The sequence below is a fragment of the Micropterus salmoides genome, unplaced genomic scaffold, assembly GCF_014851395.1.
Source record: "Micropterus salmoides isolate LMB-PRFRI ecotype aquatic unplaced genomic scaffold, ASM1485139v1 Ms_hic_scaffold_2300, whole genome shotgun sequence".
Taxonomy (NCBI): domain Eukaryota; kingdom Metazoa; phylum Chordata; class Actinopteri; order Centrarchiformes; family Centrarchidae; genus Micropterus; species Micropterus salmoides.
The window spans coordinates 12,501-33,111 of NW_024041486.1; the positions used below are offsets into that span (position 1 = coordinate 12,501).

At 39.9% G+C, this 20,611-nt stretch overlaps 1 protein-coding gene across 4 annotated transcripts; it reads left to right on the top strand.

The window, feature by feature from the left end:
- The first annotated feature begins 2,560 nt into the window (after positions 1 to 2,560).
- Positions 2,561 to 20,272, top strand: LOC119918590 (kinesin-like protein KIF2A). 4 transcript variants are annotated; one of them, XM_038739360.1, is made up of 19 exons: positions 2,561 to 2,643; positions 3,509 to 3,603; positions 4,596 to 4,715; positions 5,557 to 5,611; positions 7,087 to 7,206; positions 10,033 to 10,133; positions 10,910 to 11,005; positions 11,891 to 11,945; positions 12,083 to 12,245; positions 13,180 to 13,270; positions 13,352 to 13,415; positions 13,502 to 13,593; positions 14,781 to 14,923; positions 15,027 to 15,231; positions 16,390 to 16,500; positions 16,631 to 16,698; positions 17,592 to 17,681; positions 19,904 to 20,048; positions 20,142 to 20,272. In XM_038739360.1, exons 1-19 carry the CDS (start codon positions 2,583 to 2,585, stop codon positions 20,250 to 20,252), a joined length of 1,986 nt encoding a protein of 661 aa, XP_038595288.1. In that variant the 5' UTR covers positions 2,561 to 2,582; the 3' UTR covers positions 20,253 to 20,272. The 4 variants fall into 4 exon arrangements, with proteins under 4 accessions (XP_038595288.1, XP_038595292.1, XP_038595290.1 ...); XM_038739364.1 differs by lacking the exon at positions 20,142 to 20,272 and adding an exon at positions 19,737 to 19,763 and having other exon boundaries at positions 19,904 to 19,960; XM_038739362.1 differs by lacking the exon at positions 17,592 to 17,681.
- Positions 20,273 to 20,611: the final 339 nt, after the last annotated feature.

A 20,611-nucleotide genomic window follows, 5' to 3' on the forward strand; every position in this document is an offset into this window, starting at 1 on the left:
TTGTCTTGACCATACCCCTAAATGCACTGAAGCAACTGCCATGTGATTGGTTGATTAGATATTTGCATTAATGAGAAATTGAACAGGTGTTCCTAATAATCCTTTAGGTGAGTGTATATATAGTGTACTTTTGACTGGTCTTTTATGCTGCTTTTGTCTTTTATTTGTTTCAATTGTACGAGCAGACGTTTGTGACTGGATGTAGCAGCTGCCCTTCTGTGTTCTCTCAACTTGTGACATAAAATGTGAATTGAATATTAAAACACTATGGTGGTTAAACCCATCTACTGTAAAAGGCTGCACTGTGTACTTCATACCTCAAAGGAGTTTGATGATAGTACATTCATATACTAAAGGCTACACATAATCTCATTAGCTTCAAAAATATCCTTATTTGCTGGTTTATATGTGAAAAACTACAGTATCAAGGATGGATCTTATAGTGGATCTTTATGTGATTAACTAATACTAATGTTTTTACATGAGCATTTAAGCAGATGTGAAGGAAGTATTTAAATAATTTACTTAAGTAAAAGTAAAACTGTAAAGTTCTGCATTGAACTTACTTTTAATTAAATTATTTTACTTGTGCATTAATGTTAAATCAGGATTGGTGGAGCATTTTCATTATAGATTAATCTATATATATATATCTACACTTTTATACAAAGTACCCACATTTGTTCACTACAAATGGCACCAATTTAATCCTCTACAAGAATATCACAGACCTCGTGAGTTGATGTCAAATCCATGGTTTTCCTTTGTGACAACCTACCCCATTACCAGGGTACAGGCTGTAACACATGCTGGGGTAAGTTGTAACAATAAGACAAAAGTGGCCAATGATATGCTTCAAAAACAGGTATAGAGAAATAAAAGAACAATGTTTCTCTCTCACTGTAACAGATTATGTCTGATGACTCACACACACGTATGTCTATGTAACTTTGTCGATAGAATAAACTTACTTCACAGTATACTTGATAAATACTACTAAAAAGCACCTAATTAAAGAACATCTCTGTACATCCTTAGGTCTAACAAATAAGAGGTGTGTGTGTCTGTGTGTGTTAAAGTGTGTATATTTTTAATCAGAGTCACAGTCAGTGCTTGAAGTGGGCCGGTACTCACCGGTACGCACTACAAGCACTTCTATATTTTACTCTTTGGTGAACTGAGACTTTTTCTTCTCACAAGCTGCCCGTATGCTTCTCTGCCCTCTCCACCAGCGGAGACGGAGCATGGAAAAGATCTAGTTCTGATACACAAGGCAACATGTGAACAACATGTAAATGGGGAGTACTGGTCACAGTGCTGAGAAATGAATGCTGGAAACCCTGGAGGGCAGGGTTGGTGAGCCCAGACTGCAAAGGGCACTCTGTAAAATATTAAAATCAAGAAAGTCCTTAGTTGTATGTATAGAGGATGGTTGTAACACTTTTTAAAGAAGTGTAACAACCCACCCCACCCCAGCCAGTGTTTAGCTAGCTGTATTAGCATAGAAAGGAAAAACATTAATCACATGTTGCCTAAGAAACAGATACATTTCAATCAGAGCGAATGTATTCAGTTGAGAAAAGAGCCTACTCCAAGCAGGTGATGCTAATCAGCATGACCCTCCTACAACAACAGTGCTGGGCCTATGTTATGTGTGTATGCTATGATTTTAATATTGTACAATGATTTCAAGTTGGTCAATAAACTAATAATCTAATAACAATCTTATCTTGTTGGGTTTTTTTGTATTATTCTTTACACTTGTTAAAGCACTTTGTAACTTGTTTTTGAAAAGTGCTCTACAAATAAGGATTATATTATATATTTATAATAACAATACCATAGAATATAACTTAAAGACAAGAGTATCTCCCAGTGACCAAAATAAAACTTGATTGAGCTACACAAGTGGAACATGTTTGCTTCCATGAAATCGAGCAATAGGAGAGCTTCTCTTGGGATTTTGAGATTTCTAGTTAATTCAGGAAAAAAAAGATCCAAATCTCCCCCCCCCCCCCCCCCCCCACATGAAATTTTCACTCACAATTCTGAGATAATTACCTCATTAATTAAGGAAAACAGAGTAGATTTGTTTTCTCTCAAGTGAATGCATTACACTTCACTATAATAATAATAATAATAATAATAATAATAATAATAATAATAATAATAATAATAATAATAATAAAGCTTTATTTGAACAGCAGTTTTCTAATACAGGTAAAGTGCTTTAAGTCAAATACAAATTAGTATCACACACAGTGGTGTTAAGAATACAACATCATGTACAAATATGGGGAAAATAAATACGCATCACAGAGTGGTTTGAATTCAAACAAGTCAATGTACAGCAAACCTTCCTCCACCGACGTTAGCAGGTGCAGATATTTCAACACAACACGCTTCTTCTTCAGGGCTCCAAGTGGTCTGAGCGACGCCGCCCGCGCATGCGCACCGTCTCCCTCTCCTCTCCTCTGTGATGGCTGACCGACAGTGACCTCCGTTTCTGCAGCAGCGCACAACTTGGACCGGCTCGGCATCACAAGCACACACAAAAAAGAAGAACACGACAGGGAGGGGAGATGGCCGGTATTTTCGGGAAGATCTTCGTGGGTATTTATGTGGAGATAAAACGGAGCGACGGTACGTTGCCGCACACAAACACACACTTATACACACCGCCCTCCTGCCGGCGGGTCCGGATGAGAGCAGCCAACGATACCGCTCACCGCAGAGGGGTGTTTATGCTAGCTAGTTACATCTTCTTTTTCACCGGGATGTCGTGTTAAAAACCCGGCGAGTGAAGCGTTAGAGCCGTGAAGAGAAAGAGAGATGTTGTTTTCTGCTGCATAAGACTGTCAGGCAGACACCGACCGGACAGCCCGGGGGAGCGGCTGGGCAGGCGGGCGGGTCCGTCCACCTGTGCGGCTGCTGGCCGGCCATAAAGAAAGACACCTGCCCTGCCTTGCTCTGCCCGCTCCGTCCTCCCCCCTGCATCATGGCCGAAACCCCTCCAGTGCTGCTAACTGCACTGCATCATCCAGCAGTGGCCTGTGCATCCCGGGCTGATGCATGGCTGCATGCATGGGGCCTCTCCCCTCTCTCAGCTGCATCCCATCTCAACCACTGCCACAGAAATAGCCTGGTTTAAATCTCATTCGTGCCCTTACACACATATGGTGGGGTTTAAAAGTCATACAGGCTGCCAAGAAGCCAATAAACAGCCAGCTGAAGTTGTGTGTGACATAATGAATGACAAGGGGAAAGTGTCATCATGAGCCACACCCATTAGCATCTCAGTATCCTTATTTTAAACTGTGCAGGAATCCAAAGTGTTGGGCACTGATAAATCTTTTCCCCTGTGTGAAATGAAAATTATAATCTCAGTATCAGATATATTCATGGCTCATTACATGTGTTAATGTCTGCCTCTGATTTAAAGCCAAAGCAGCAGCATATATATATCCTATATCGACTCCCAGCATCTCTTTACGTCCTCTCTCTGCAGGACGAATACACCAGGCGATGGTCACGTCCCTGCACGAGGACAATGATAGTGTGACAGTGGAGTGGATCGAGAACGGAGACACCAAAGGGAAAGAGGTACAGCTGCCACTAACTTTCTGTTATTATGTCTTTGCTGGATAAATCCTGGGATGAACGTCCTTCTGTCTGTTCAGCATGTTGGAAAATTAAGTAAATTAAAGTTCACTTATCAGAAGGTCGGTGGTTTGATCCCCGGCTCCCCCAGTCTGAACGTCAAAGTGATGGCTGGTGTGCAGTTGGCACCTTAGCCTCCTTAATGTGTGTGAATGTGACGTAGAGTAAAGCGCTTTGAGTGGTCGGAAAGACTAGAAAGGTTATACAGACGATTTAACTTACATTCAAACACGTCAGTACTAAGGATGTACTGATCCTGCTTTTCCAGGCCTGATTCCAATACTTGGGCTTTTGGTATCAGCCGATGCCGAGTACTGATCCGATACTAGTGTAAAATTAAGAACTGTTTTCCTCACCGCGAGGAAGAGACTGGGAATCATTATTTTATGTGTGAGGCAACATCATGTTTGACTTACACATTGTTTCCTAACTTTGTAAAACAAAATGCTATTAGTTCTCCTAGCAAAATGTACGTATCACATAGTACACGTGTCATTTAATTTAATAGACCGGCCTCCTTATCGCGATACAGCTATTTGATTCAGTATTGGATCCGTTGTATTTTTGATGTATCTGCAGAAGTTAATTCCTGCACAGCCTTCATCTGAAGAAAATACTGTATAAACACATGGAAAAGTAGTTTGTAAATGCTGAACAAGAAATGTGCAGAAGTTCACATGATAAAGTAAAAGAATATGTGTAGGGCTTATGGGAAGTGGTGTTTGGTGTTAGATTGTTTTGTTTTTAAAGCTACTGTGTTATTTAAACATATGAGGGGAGCCACGCAACATACTGTCGAGTAAAACTCTTTCTTCTGGAGCAGAACCCGGAAGGTCCAGTTTCACTTTGACTTCTTGATCTTAATGAGATTACCTGATTAAATGAAGGTTATAATAATAATAATAATAATAATCTCTGTCTTGTTTCTGCCTCAGATTGATCTGGAGAGCGTCTTTGCTCTGAATCCAGATGTTGCTCCTGACGAGGAGATACCACAGAGTCCTGAAACTCCTCTTCCTCCCTCCAATGTTGCTAAAACCAGCAAACTCCCCAAGGTCTGCTCCTCACCAGTTTCTTATACAGATTAATATTATACATATATATATAGATATATATATATCTATATATATATTATATATTATACAGATTATTAATACTGTTTTGAAGCGAACATGCTGTTTTTACATTGCTTTAATATGTGAGGAAGCAGGTTTTCAAATACGTCTCGCACCTTATTGTCCCTTGTGTAAATGTAGCTGCTAAGGCACTTAAAATTGATAGGGTTGGGTATCATTTCAATTTGATTCATTCTGATTCTGATTCTACTTATTGAATCTGGTTCTTATCAAATCTTAGCTCTGATTTCTTCACTACAGCACTACAGTTAGGATCTGGGCAATAAAACAATAATGATAATAATTCGCAATATAATTTTCCTCAATAACAATATAATTAATGTTAAATTAATATTTGGTTTAATTCATTTGAATCACTTACAAATTAGCACTTCATTTTTCTATTAAAATATTTATTTTGTTAAGAAAAAGGGACTGAAAAAAGATTTTGTCATAATAGTTTTGAATTTTCTACGTCAGATTTGTGAAGTGATCTATTGTTTGGCATCAAGTGTTGGTATCTTGGAAATTTGGTAACTTTGTTTGTCGTCACACAACCCTACTCATTGTTGGTTTTACAAATGCATTTATGCTGCATAAAACATTTGACTTAATTAGACTTGTGTTGAGATCAGCTCATGAAATCTGTCCAAACTGCTCAAAACAATGTTTGATGTAGTTGTCCCTGAAGGTGACAGATACAGACTTTAATCTCTGGGTGTGAGTCTACTTTTAGCTTTCAAATGTTTTATGGTTCTATTTTTTGTATTTTTATTTTCAGACAAGACGGACTACAGCAATACCGAAGGCTGAGAACGCTCCACGGGAGAACAGAGGTAATGCCTGGTGCACACTAGAGGATTTTTAAACTTAACAGATTTTAAAAACGTGGGATAACACAGACATACTGACATATTTAACCAGTTTTAACCTAAACACTAGATGATTCAGTAAAGTTGCAGGTCCACACACTCGTTCATACAAACAATTTCAGAGTACTGATTCTGGGGACTTGGGATCTGACGCGATCAAATGTGGTTTCAGACATAAACAAACATGAAGCTAGTTGCTCTTATGTGTGCTATCTTTTCCAGCAAAAAAAAAATCAAACCGCGGATGAATTGGAGGCTGAAAACAGGGAATCAGCAGGTTTATACATTTTAAAGCGCGATCAAATACACAACACGTCGACGACGCTTCCCGGTCCCGGATTTCTCATCATGTCTCCGCCGAACCAGTCGGTGACCTTAAGTTTATGTCTGTAAACCCCTCAAACTACAGGATGTTTTAGGCGATAATCAGTTCCGACTAGCCTCAATTCGAGTTTTTAGACTGAGGCACTCCTCCCCAGGGAGGTGTGGGAGAGTTTTTATCATATCTTGACCTGAGTGGGCAGACACGCTATCGGGCTCTTGTCTTTTACATCCAACACACACACACACACACACACACACAGTTCCTGTTTTACAATCACTGGTGTAGTGAACAGATACAGACGGTACAAACAGAATGAGCCGATGTCTATGCGTTCACAGGACAGCTGAGGTAAAAAAAGCACTGTTCAGTGTAATTAAATGCTTCCTGCAGATCTTCATCTACTAGATTCACCTGTCTTCTTTCTCCTCACAAACCAAAACCGACCTGCTAAACTGATGTCACACAGCTCCTCTGTAGAGTTAGAGTCAACATTTATCTTCATCCATGCAATGTTTGAAAACAAAGTTCTGGAAATGTACTTTTGGAAAAAACATTATCAACTGCCTTCACATTAAAATGCACTTGTATAGAAGCAAATGCAGAAAGCAGTAGCTCGCTGCAATAAGCCAAACTGGGCAGAACAGAACAAAGGTTAAAAGATTTAATGTGGATTCTTCATGATTAATCATTTGGTTTGGAAAATGTTAGCAACTACTAAAAACTCTGGCCATCACAACTTCCCAGAGCCAAAAGGGGGACGTCTTACAATGTCTCGTTTGTTTGACCAACAGTCCACCACCCAAAGATATTCAGTTTACTATCATGAAGGACAAAGAAAAACAAAAAATATTTTCATGTCAGAAACTGGAACCAGCTAGTTGTTGCTCAGAGGATTAAAGAATTGATAAATAATCATAATAGTTATATAGTTAGACAGAAAATAACTATTAACTATCTACTAATAAATTTCCTTTCAGCTTTAAACCCAAACTATCTGCATGCAGAGATACGAGTGGAGTTAAGGGGGAAAATAGTTTGTTTGTTTCATAATTTTGTTAAAGTGACCCTTTAACTTGCACAAATGGTTGATTATCTTGGACCGTGTTCTCCTCAGCTGCAGCAGTGGGAACCACCCGGGCCCGTCCCAGCCAGCACAGCCAAGCTGCAGAGCCGCCTCCACCAGCCATCGCTCCCCAGTCTGCACTCAACCAGTCCCTGTTACAGCAGCAGAACGGTAACACACAGTCTCAAGTCAGAGGCTGCAGTTTTTGTAATTTCTGATGTACTTTGAGGTAGTTTCCAAGATCGAGTGTGTGTGTGTTGCTATTTTCTGGTGGAGGGTATGTTGCAAAGGCCACAACCGGTGATGTCATGCTCCCACACAGCTGTGTGTGTGAGGGCGTGAAAGGCTCTTTCACTGTTTCTCACTGGCTTGGCGTCTGGACTTGGACTCATACTACAGCACTTGTTTTAGTTTTCAGCTGTGGCTGTTTGAATTAGCATAAATGTTTCTTACTGTAGAAATATAAAATGTGCATTTGGAAAGCTGCAAGGATGCGTGAGGAGATCATTTACCTTTTAAAAAGACCAAAGACAACAATTAATGTGTCCTACGGTGTCTGTTCATCTAAAGTCTGATATCTCATTCCTCTGTGTCTCCAATGTTGTCCAAAAACCATGAAAAAACAGTATTTTGATGCCTTATTTAAAAAACAGTATTAACACGACATCATACAAATTATGTGCAAGTATAACCAGAAAAATTTAAAGTATCAAAAGTAAAAGAACTCATTATGCAGAGTGTCAGTGGTATGTAGTTAAAATACAGTCTTCTGATACATTAAATGTAAGTCGCATTTTAATGTTGAGATGCTAACACATGCTAATTACTTATATTATACTGTTTTGTGGTTTATTCAATAGTTATGCATCATATTTTTTAAAGGTATGATATAATTTGTATGAAAATCTTAAAGCTCACTTGCCATCCATAGCTCCACGCAACTCACATCTGAGTAGGTGTGCAGAGCCTTTTATTTGCCAAGTTACTAGTGACATCAGCTATTAAATGTACAAGTAGTGCATCATAGTGGAGTAAAATATATTTATATAGGATATAGTATATAGGATTAAATGGAAATACTCAAGTACTGGCCGGAAGTACAATTTTGAGGCATTTTGAAGTACAACTTAGGTACACTACTTAATTAAAGTTACTTTCACTGGACGATGTATTTACATGAACCTACATACACTAGTTTATTTTGACTGTCCCAAACAGAGATGCTGTCCAAGTCAAGTCTCAAGTCTTTGAACCAAAGTCCAAGTCAAGTCTCAAGTCTTTGAGCCAGAGTCCAAGTCAAGTCTCTAAACTCGAGTCCAAGTCAAGTCTCAAGTCTTTGAGCCAGAGTCCAAGTCAAGTCTCTAAACTCGAGTCCAAGTCAAGTCTCAAGTCTTTAAGCTCGAGTCCAAGTCAAGTCTCAAGTCTTTGAGCCAAAGTCCAAGTCAAGTCTCAAGTCTTTGAGCCAGAGTCCAAGTCAAGTCTCTAAACTCGAGTCCAAGTCAAGTCTCAAGTCTTTAAGCTCGAGTCCAAGTCAAGTCTCAAGTCTTTAAGCTCGAGTCCAAGTCAAGTCTCAAGTCTTTGAGCCAAAGTCCAAGTCAAGTCTCAAGTCTTTGAGCCAGAGTCCAAGTCAAGTCTCTAAACTCCAGTCCAAGTCAAGTCTCAAGTCTTTAAGCTCGAGTCCAAGTCAAGTCTCAAGTCTTTGAGCCAGAGTCCAAGTCAAGTCTCAAGTCTTTGAGCCAGAGTCCAAGTCAAGTCTCTAAACTCGAGTCCAAGTCAAGTCTTAAGTCTTTAAGCTCGAGTCCAAGTCAAGTCTCAAGTCTTTGAGCCAAAGTCCAAGTCAAGTCTCAAGTCTTTGAGCCAAAGTCCAAGTCAAGTCTCAAGTCTTTGAGCCAGAGTCCAAGTCAAGTCTCAAGTCTTTAAGCTAGAGTCCAAGTCAAGTCTCAAGTCTTTAAGCTAGAGTCCAAGTCAAGTCTCTAAACTCGAGTCCAAGTCAAGTCTCAAGTCTTTAAGCTCGAGTGCAAGTCTCAAGTCTCTGAGCTCAAGTCTAAGTCTCAAGTCTTTAAGCTCAAGACCAAGTCAAGTCTCAAGTCTCTGAGCTAGAGTCTGAGTAAGTCTCAAGTCTCTGAGCCAGAGTCCAAGTCAAGTCTCAAGTCACTCGTTGTTATAATGCATGTTCCATCCAGGCTGCTTAGCTATAAGGAATTCTGTAACTTTAACCATTTTTTCCCCACTTACAGAGCACCATGTAATTTGCAATGCAATTAATGTCTGCTTATAAACTACTGTAGATGGCTCATGCTGAGCTAAACATGTTCACTAACCACGGGTTACTAACCTATTTTGTGTTCAGAGCTTCTGTGTTCGGGCCTTGTTGAATGAAGTTTTAAAGCCAAAGTTTATGATGAACGGCTCAGCAGCTGCCGGTGTTTGTTGTTCTCTTTCACTTGCCGCCGCTTGCAGCTGATACTACGTGTTACGTAGGCAGGTTATAGGTAACGCAGGGAGGTGAATAACAGCACGCTCATCAGACATTTCCTAAAAATAAATGATGTTCACGAGTCCAGCAATTCGAGTCTGAGTCAAGTCTGAAGTCTTTTGAGGACGAGTCTCAAGTCAAGTCTGAAGTCTTTTGAGGACGAGTCTCAAGTCAAGTCTGAAGTCTTTTGAGGACGAGTCTCAAGTCAAGTCTAAAATCTGTGTGTGTGCGACTCGAAGTCTCTAACTCTGGTCCCAAATACTCACTAGAGCACCATGTGGGGATTCATCGGTCACTGAAAATAATCCCCAACATATGCACTATTTGCTAAAAACTACAGTTATCAGCTGTTTAAGGAAATTACTGAGTCCTTTAAAAAATTAAATTAAATATTTGGGACCTCTTTTTAAAGTTTTATGTGTTCTGTAGGAATGAATGGTCTTGGGTCACGAACACAATCCTTATCCTTGCATCATTTTGGTTGTTAATTGTGATTATATATAGATTTTTTTGCTTTCCAGCACGGAAGAAATCCAACTGTGTGAAGGAAGTTGAGAAACTGCAGGAGAAACGAGAGAAGAGGCGACTTCAGCAACAGGAGCTCAGAGAGAAGAGGGCACAAGTGATTAGCAAACACACACAGTATATACACACACACATACAGTACACATGTACACAGTTTTTGTACTCACACTACTCCAACACAAATATCTACTACTTTACTGTAAAGTTCATTCTCAGTGTTTTGTGACCTGGAGGCTTCAAGTTTCCACATGACTCTTGTAAGTTGCATGTTGGACCGTGATTGTCTTCCAAATTATTTGCGATTTAAGAGATTTAAAGTGCCTGGTGCGCTAATGATCTATAATGTATCAAATAAAGCAAAAATATGGCTTCAGGTCTCGGGCTGGATTCGGATCTCAATCAGAACTCTTGTAGGATAATATAGACATACATACATATCACAGTGTACATATCACAACACATCTCATCTCGATCTCATATTTCCAAACTAATAACTTAATATACCGGTATGAATTTTCTCTGATTTGCCTACAGAGTTGATTGTAAAATACACAAAATGCCAAATACTTATCGAAATCGCAATGTAGCCATCTGCAATTTTCAAATCGCAAGAGGTGCAATATTTGTTAATGGTGATCTGTGTTTCAAAATACGTTTTTAATTTGAATATTGTTGTGCTGCAGAGATGTCCTAGCCTACACTTCATATTTTAGAGACTGAAGAACCAACTCCATAATTAATTTTAATGTGTTTTTTTTCAGTGAAAAATAATGAAAATTGATTATTCCCCCTTGTATCGCAAATCATATCGCGATACTAATAATACTCGCAATCTTTCGGCCCTAATACTTTTGTTTTTCTATTCCATTTCAGGAGGTGGATGTCAACTTACCAAACTATGAAATCATGTGTATGATCAGAGACTTCAGAGCCAGTCTGGACTACAGGCCTTTAACCAGTAATGATCTGGTAAGTCTGGTTTACAGTTGTGTTTCCAGATTCAGTGTTAAGTAACTTAATCTTCCACAAAAGTTGTGTGACAGAGTTAATAAAGTGCCACATTTAATGTAGGTTTCCAAGTTACTGAGTAAGAGATATGAGACACTGGAGACAAATTAGTTTTCAACCTGGACTTTATGGAGTTTGCAGCAACGTAATCCTTACAGGCAATTGAGCTCCGTCGAAGTACGTCCACTGAAGTGCTTGTTTTGGCCACTGACAGGCTCAGATTGTTATTATATGTGTCTGGCAACATTAAGGAAAGGATCCCCAAGGGAGATAGACCTTTTGTTGTTTTTTTTTTAACGAGCAAGATCCTTTTTATTTGACCAGAAACAGTCGCTATCTCACTCTCATGAAAGCCACCAGACTCCATTGACAAAAACAGTAATTTTACCTCTGGTCGGTTAGTTTGTGTGACTGTGGTGTTTATATCCCTTTAAAATATTAAATTCACACAATAACACAAACAAACTAAACGACCGAGGCAGCGGTAGACCTGCAACTCCTGTGTTCTGCGAGGTGAAATGACTGTTTTTATCTATGGAGTCTGGTTGCTTTGACAAGAGCGATATAGTGACTGTTTCTGGTTAAACAAAAAAGAGCTTACTATTACAAAATAGAGGTCTCTCTCTATGGTGATCTGCTCCACAATGTTGTCAGACACTTATAATAACAATCTGAGTCTGCCGGTGGAAAAAACAAGCCCTTTAGTGGATGTACTATGTCGGGGCTACATTGCAAAAGTTGTGAACTTGAGGTGTTAAATGTCTAAACAGAGGCTCTTTCCATTGTCTGATACAAGGGAATAAACAGTACATACAGCACATTACAATTTATCTGTTGATGTTTCAGATCGAGGAGCACAGGATATGTGTATGTGTTCGTGCACGTCCCCTCAATAAAAAAGGTAAGAGTTGCTTTATTCACTAAGTGTGATCAGACAGAAAGCAAAGCAAATTTTTCACCTTGAGTCATTCGCACAAATTTGACAAATCATGAACAAAAAAAAAAAACTGATTAAAAATTATGTCCACGTCTCTTCAGAGTTGTCAATGAAGGATTTGGATGTGATCACCATTCCCAGTAAGGACGTGGTGATGGTCCATGAGCCCAAGCAGAAAGTCGACCTGACCCGCTACTTGGAGAACCAAACTTTCCGATTTGACTACGCCTTCGATGAGAACTCCACCAATGAAATGGTTTATAGGTAATGTGTTTTTTTGTGGAACCCCAAAATGTTCAATAATAAATAAATAAATAAGATATAATGAATAAATTGTGCAACAACATTTTACACTAGTTTTTTAAATCTCTTAGACTTGTTAGCTCAATAACTGCAAGCAGCTATAGCCAGTTAGCTCCTGTTAGCTGGAGCTAACAATGCTAATGTTGTTTTGAGTCAACCAACTAGAGGCTGTTGCTGTAAACAAACATCTGGAGGCTTAGCTTTACAAGTAAAGCTCACGCTACCGATCAAGTTAGGCCAGCATCAAAGTGAATAGTCCGTGTTAGCATTGTTACCTTTGTCTTTATCTGACAAATATTTGATTGAATTTGAATGAAATAACTCATTAGCTGATGCCGTTAACATTGTTTTTTAACTTTGATACTAATGATAAATCAAGTTCACATCTAACTAGTCAGCTAGCAAAGTAAGTAGCATGTGCAGCTCTGTTAAGCTAAATAAATAACAGATTGTAGTTTCTGTGTACTGTGTTTATTTACAGACAGTTGACAGTTCATAGATTAAATTAGCTGTCAAAATTAAAAAGTTGTTGAGCTTGCTAGCTTATGAGGCAGGTGACATCCTTAATACATTTACATTTATTCATTTAGGTGACAGTTTTATCAAAAGCGACTTACAATTGCTATTTATGTCCGAGGTCGCCCGCCTCTGGAGCAACTAGGGGTTAAGTGTCTTGCTCAGGGACACATTGGTGGGTCACAGTGGGGAGCTGAACCCGGGTCTTCCACACCAAAGCCATGCCTCTTATCAACTGGGCAGTTTCAACAACACTACCATGAAAAGTGACATGAAATAAAAAGTGTCTACTTAAGTTAACTTAGTTTTAATGATTTATCTTTGCATTTAAATATTTTCCAGGGTTTGGTCATGCTAACTTGTGCTCTTCTGCTCCCAGGTTTACTGCTCAGCCGCTGGTTGAGACCATTTTTGAGAGAGGTATGGCGACCTGCTTTGCGTACGGACAAACTGGAAGTGGAAAAACACATGTGAGTGCCTTTATTTTAACTTGAGAAGAGTTTCGGTTTGCAGGGCACGTTTTCCTGTTGTAACTCATATCTCCTTGATAGACGATGGGAGGGGACTTTTCAGGAAAGAACCAGGACTGCTCTAAAGGGATCTATGCACTGTCTGGTTAGTTTCTCTCATACCTCTCTATCTTCACTGCTGATTTTACTCCATTTGACTGAAATCAAGTCTCTCTTTATTGCCTTGTGCAGCCAGAGATGTCTTTCTCATGATAAAGAAGCCAAACTACAAGAAGCTGGATCTCCAAATCTTTGCCACATTTTTTGAGATTTACAGCGGGAAGGCAAGTGTCTTTCAACATCATTAGTAATTAATTTATTCAAGAACAGGATGAAACCTTGATGCAGGCGTTCCATCAAATTCTGTGCCTGTGATAAAAAGCATTTTATCAACTTAATTTAGGAAATGACTCCTATCTCTGCTGATATTTAGGAGAGCTCCAGAGGTGTCCTTAACTGTTCAAAAACTGAACTATTTTTGTGAGCGACCTTGTTTGGGATGCAAATTAGACACATGCTGTCAAGGTCCTTTCTGACAGATAATCCAGCGTTGCAACTGTGATAATTTCGTCACAACCAACAGCTTAAGCAGTAATAAATGAATCTTTGATCACTCCTCCAGCACAGATTCATTCATTCATCTCCACCACTGTGAGTGTGAAGTCATGGAAAAAACAAGCTGAATTCATGCAAGTCATAATATTATTTATTAATTTATTTTATGTTTGCCGACTGCTGGGCTATAATATTTAAGACATGTTAACAGAAGATTTCCTCCCATCTGTAAAGGGACCTTGACATTGCTGCACAAAATATCCAACGCTGCACAACAGTACACACTGAAAAACAACTGGATTGGGCTGACATGGATAATTTTACTATTTCATAATTATCCTTTATAGCTTGCTAAACTAAGATAGCGACCATGGTAAACATTATACCTGCTAAACAACAGCATGTTAGCATGCATAGAATCAGTCTTGTTAGGCCATGCAAGTCTCTGCCATCGTTTACTTCAAAGCAGACTATGCAAATGGAACATTTGAGATTTAAAATACATTTAAATTCATAGTTTTTGCATTTACCTAGATTTGCCTATACGCAAAAGTTTTCCTTTGTCTACGATTGCAAACTGGAAAAGAAAACTACAGTTCATCATAATTAATTTTTAAATAAATACTGCCTCACCCCCCCCCTCCTAAAATCCTCTGTTGTCGTACTCTGTGGTTACTCTGTGGTTAGAGTAATTTTAGTCCAAGTTTATCTTTCTGTGGTGGCTTTGTTTAAGAACCCTGTGTGTTCATTTCAGCTTGTTATTTGTTGCAGCATTTCAAACTGCTGTTTAGAGGTCGTCTGAATATTTGGAGAGAAACCTTACAGACACCCTGCTAGGCACAGTGAAGCTGTAAAGATGTCAGGTGAAACACTGACTGAACCGATTTGTTTTTCAATTAAAAAAAAAAAAAAAAAGGTGTTTGACCTGCTAAACCGCAAAGCCAAGTTACGTGTCCTGGAGGACGGCAAGCAGCAGGTCCAGGTGGTGGGGCTGCAGGAGAGGGAGGTGAAATGCACAGAGGACGTCCTCAAACTCATCGAAGTGGGAAACAGCTGCAGGTAAAACAGCAGCAGAAGTAGAGTAGATGAGAATTAAAATTTTGGACAGGTCCTCAAGAATGTTGTTTTTTTTCCCCCCTCTCTGTCCCCGCGTCTCCTTCAGGACTTCTGGTCAGACCTCGGCGAACGCTCACTCCTCTCGGAGCCACGCTGTGTTCCAGATCATTCTGCGTCGGCGGGGGAAGATGCACGGAAAGTTCTCCCTTATCGACCTGGCGGGGAATGAGAGAGGGGCAGACACATCCAGCGCTGACCGTCAGACTCGCCTCGAAGGAGCTGAGATCAACAAGAGCCTGCTGGCACTAAAGGTCTCCTCCTCAGTAATTAAGATATCCTGTGCATCAGTGACCTTACTGCAATGGTTGAGCAGTTTTGGAACTGCTGCCTGGATCTGTGGATGCTTGCAGAGTCGCACTGAACACATTCACAGTACAGTCAGGAAGAGTGTTTGTGTTGTGGAGGTTATTCAGTCCTAAAACACTTGTGTCAAATTGGTTATGACACGTTTTGGAAAAAAACTTAAATGATGGACCATCCTTGCTCCACACTCTGGATATGAAATGAGACTACATGCACAGATTGTAATGTTCTGCTGCTAGGGTTTGCTCACATCAAAACATTAACATAAGACTTTGATTACGTTGTGAAGTAGCGTGGGATTATGGGAGCTGTTGTCTTCATCACCATTTCCTTCACTGCAGTCAGCTTCTCCTGAGCCGAATTATCTGCAGGAGTCTCCTCCTCCCTAAAATAAATGCCAGTAGAGTAAAACTGGTAGAAACACTGTGTAAAGCAGGTTAAGAATCAGTGTTTCTCTGATGCTGTTCGGCAGACACAGGACGTCCCAGAGAGGCTGCGTGCCGAGCTTGCTGCTAACATTTGCTCAGATTGTTTCTCTGATAACTTATGCAAACATGAGGATTTAATATAGATGAATTAAAGTTATTTAAGTTATTTAGTTATTTATCTGTACTTTTAGTTTTTTACAAAGTTGAAGTTTATTGTTCAAAATTGACAAAATTTTGTTGAAAACTTAGTCAATTTTATTTCAGTGGGGATTTCAGTGACTATATTTTCAACATTCAACAGGATTTTTTGGTCATATTTCATGGCAAAATCTGGTAAAATCCTTTTTATACATTACAGTGTTATAGCGCAGGTTTATAAGTGACACGCCACCACAGTTATGGTGGCCTGTTTACTTCCATCGTCAACCTGTATTCGTAAATACGGGACCAGTGGAATGATCTATATCAGTCACACCTGTGATGGTATTTAATTGAATATGATATAAAACAGAAAAGCACTTCGGAAGCTCAAACTAGAGAAACTTTTACATTGTTCTTGATAAATACACAGTTAAGCACATCTGTTGTCGACCATTCCTTTTCCAATATTATACTGTGTTGTGCTTTTAGAAATTGTTACTCTGCACAGCCGCTGATGATGTTCCCGTCTTTCTGCAGGAGTGCATTCGAGCTCTGGGCCGAAACAAACCTCACACTCCCTTTAGAGCCAGCAAGTTAACCCAAGTGCTGAGGGACTCCTTCATAGGAGAAAACTCAAGGACATGCATGGTAAAATAAAAGCAGAGCTATGTTATTACTGGACCTCCTGTGGACAGACGCATGATGAAAAAATGCGATGATACGATGACAGATTTCTTGATAAATATGGATCTAACTCGGTTTTTGTTTCCCTGCACAGATTGCAACCATCTCTCCTGGAATGGCATCTTGTGAAAACACCTTAAACACGCTGCGATATGCCAACAGGTAAATCTGATGTTCTGAACTGGGACACAAAAGACACAAGAATTAACAATTTAAAATTTCAAAAGGTGTTTTAATGTCTTGTAATAAGAATAATAATATAATAGAATAAAGGACACAATATAATTACATTAAATTAAATATTTTAGTTATCCAGCGTCAGAGGCTGTGTGTAATTAGAAATGGTTTCTCTGGTTAAAGAGCTCAGCTGGTGTTTCTATTCAACACGACTTGGTTGTTTCCGAGTGAAAAGACACATCAGTCTGTAACACCACTATATGACCAAGAGTGGTCGTTTTGTTTTGGTAGTTCAGAGAAACAATCAGCTGATCACCTCACATCAATTTGAAAACCTCCCAGTTAAACTTCATATCAGAAAGTCCCTAATTGCCACTTTATAAAAGGTAATGTCTGTCTGCTGTGTTGTGCAGAAGTAGCGTACAGTGGCTTTATCAGAGGTTTTATCAGAAGATGCTGGAAAAGAGTTTGAGGAGAGCAGTGAAAGTTAACTAAAAGATGTGAGCCGTAACAACGAGCTAAAACAGACTAAAAGACGGGAGCTGAGGGAAAGTGCAGAGTTTAATGATAATTCTCTGTGGGTTTGTCACTTCAGGCGTCAACATTACAGAGTCATTTGACCTGTTGTTTATATAAAAAATGTTGATTAGTGCAGTTGTTTCTCTAGAATAGCACCAGTTACTATTTTATATCTTAAATAAGTAATAAGTTAGTCTTGGTTACCTTTGTGTCCCTGTTTATCTTCCTTCTCCTCACATGCTCACGCTGACTGAATTACATTAATGTGAGAATGGTTGCACAACATAACATGATCCTCTCCCGTCTCTTCTTCTTCTGTGGTTATGTGTTTTTCTTTCTCTCTCCTACCATACTTCCAGAGTAAAGGAGTTTGGGATAAGTCCCTCAGACATTCCCTTCTCCCAGAGCGGAGGCGGAGGGAGTCGCTCTGAGCTCTCCCCTACTTACGAGTACGATCACTTTATACTACGTCTCTCATCGCTTCTCTCCACAGCTCCCCTCACAGCAAGTCACCGAGCATATGACATTATCCACATTACTCACTAATAACCACTTTTTGTTGCTTCCTGTCCAGTCAGAAGTTACCCCAAGTCACTTAGAGCCATGGAAAGTATATTTCAGTTCACGGCTAATATTCTATATTTTCTCATTTAAAAAAATCCCATGAAAAGACTAAAACCATTGATGAACGGTGAAGTATTGTCTGTGTATCAAAGCCTGATATATCTTCTCCCTCTGAGCCTTACAGCTCCATTGTTGTCCAGAAACTATTAAAACCCGTCAGTGAGTCTCACTGCTGCACTGGGTGACATGTTCCTTCCTCACCATGAACACACTGTAGTTTATTCTGACTCAGTCCCACACGCAGATTCATCCACCGCTGAAAGTAGTCCCCAACAAATGCTCTATTTCCTCCTGAATGAGTAACATTTGATAAAAAGCTCTGTGAACAGCATTTTGTTTTTAAAATCTTTGAGCCTTTTTTAACAGTGAAACTATTTAATTTGTACACATCAGCTTGGGTCTACAGTGCCACAGACAGGGTGGTGGAATGAGAAACTATTAAGAGATGAATGAACACATTGTTGGTTTTGTTCTTTTGTTGGGATTTGTTGAAAATAACAAAAAAAGAAAGTCCCCCTCCAGACAAACGTGTTGTTCTTGCTACCTCACTTGGATGTTTTACCTTCACTGTGTAGAATGATAGAAGGTAGGTTTATTTGTCACATTACAACAGGTTGTAAAGTGAAATTAAATTTGTATCTCCTTTCTGCTACGTAGCAGATGCAGAAATACAAAAGCAATCATAAAATGCTAAACAGAAAAAAAAAAACTATATTCATTGGAGCAGGGCTGAGGATGAATTAGAGTTTAAAAGACGGATAGTTTAGGGGTGGAGCTGCTCTGCAGTCTGGTGGTGCGGCAGCAGAAACTTCTATACGTCTTCCCAGAAGGCAGCAGGGTGAACAGGCTTTAGTATCCTTTGGGCTCTCACCGATATCACCGAAGCTCAGGAGATGGGTACCAATGATCTTCTGAGCAGTTTTAATCACCTGCTGCAGAGCCCTCCGGTCCAGACTCGTACCCATTCACACCCGGTATTAACATGCAATTAGTATCTGCATACGTTATCTGGACACAATCGGATCAGCCAGATCACATCTGGAGGCGGTCTGACTCGCACTGGGATCAGATCTCAGCCAGGTGTAAATGTGACCACATTCTTAAGAAAACTAACTCCACCTCTTACTGCTAGCTTAAGCAAGCCCGGCAACAAATACAAATTGTAGCAGTAAAGTTAGCGAGCAAGTCTTCCCTCACAAAAAGGGGATTTAGAAATGAGTGACTGCTGTTTAATTGCTTCCCTTGACCTGAAACCCGTCAGGTAGTCAGCCAGTAGATAAAGTTTGTATATTGATATCCGACCACAATGTAGGCAGAATCTAGATAACGAGAGCGCATTTTAAAACCATATGTAAATGTAAAGACCTCACATGTCATCACCCAGATTCAGATCACGTGTTAATACCAGGCGTTAATGTGGCTGTGTTCACAATTATCTGCTACAAAAGGAGGAAAATTTCTCTGTGCTCACCTTTAATCTGAGAATGGACTTTACAGCGAAGTAGGATACATCTAGTGTCCAACGGTTCAGCAACAAGAATCGCTTATTCATAAAGGACTAGATGTAATTTTACGTATTTATAACAGGTTAATTTAACAGTTGTTTGTAGAAAGGCCACATCAGACAAATTATTATTCCAAGTAGAGTATTTTTATTTGTCTGGAGGGGATCTTTCCAGATGACAGCTTACCTGAAGGCTAGTAAAATATATTCAGTAAATCTGAGGAAGGGTGTGTATCACCCATGATCATGCACTTAATCCATAAGTTAGTAGAAGGGATAACTTCTGCCTTTTTTTGTAGCTATTAATTGGTCATTTGTTAACCGTTTTCTCCACCATCCATTATTTTTTACGTTGACCTGCTTTAATTTTTTCCAGGCTTGACTTCATCTAAACCTGCACGGGGTCAGTCTGTAGTGTTTGTTGTTCCTCTGGCATGCTGAGCATTTTCACCATATTGCATGCAACAGTTAGCTACAAGGTGTTGCTCATCAGATACCTCATCAGCAGCAGTTATTTCACTAGCAGCACTGATGTGTTGTCAGGGTGAAGGAGCTCTCTGTGGACCCTGCAGCGGCGATCGACAGCCGTCAGGGAGGACACATCAACCAGCTGGAGGTGCTGGAGGCTCAGTGGGGAGTCGGGAGCTCTCCCCAGAGAGACGACCTGAAGCTGCTCTGTGAACAGAACGTAAGCTCTTACTCACTCAGGTGTATGTAGGCCTGGTTTAACACACTCACTGTGTCTCTGATGTACAAACAACATGATCGTGTTTTCCTGTAGGAGGAAGAGGTCTCCCCGCAGCTTTTCACTTTCCATGAAGCCGTCTCTCAACTTGTGGAGATGGAGGAGCAGGTACTGGAGGACCACAGGGCGGTTTTCCAGGTACAGTAGAGCCTTTATTTTAATAGTGGCAGGTCTTTGGGCTCACAGACAAGCAATCGTTCACGTAATGTGCAGCAGGCTGGCTGAAGCGGAATATAGATCAGATTAATACATTCAAATCACTGGTCTCGTAACTCTGAAACCGCTCAATCACAGCGTAGTAGGATGCCAACAACAGCTTAACAAATGAAGAGACTGCTCTCCAGGATGTTGTCTGCATTCACAATGTGGCACAAATCTGCAGCCAGAAATACAATGTGTGTTTTTTAAATAGTTAATGCGTACAGAAACAGCAATAGTTTGTGGACACTGTTTTTTATATGATAGCATTAATACTTTATCTCCCACTGTAAATGGTCACATGATAT

Bases quoted from the DNA above. Each gene is read 5' to 3' on its own strand.
- LOC119918590 (XM_038739360.1), top strand. From the start codon at position 2,583: ATGGCCGGTATTTTCGGGAAGATCTTCGTGGGTATTTATGTGGAGATA. The intron at 16,501-16,630 runs GTAAAATAAAAG...TTCCCTGCACAG, and splicing joins AAAACTCAAGGACATGCATG to ATTGCAACCATCTCTCCTGG. The intron at 17,682-19,903 runs GTACGATCACTT...ATGTGTTGTCAG, and splicing joins GAGCTCTCCCCTACTTACGA to GGTGAAGGAGCTCTCTGTGG.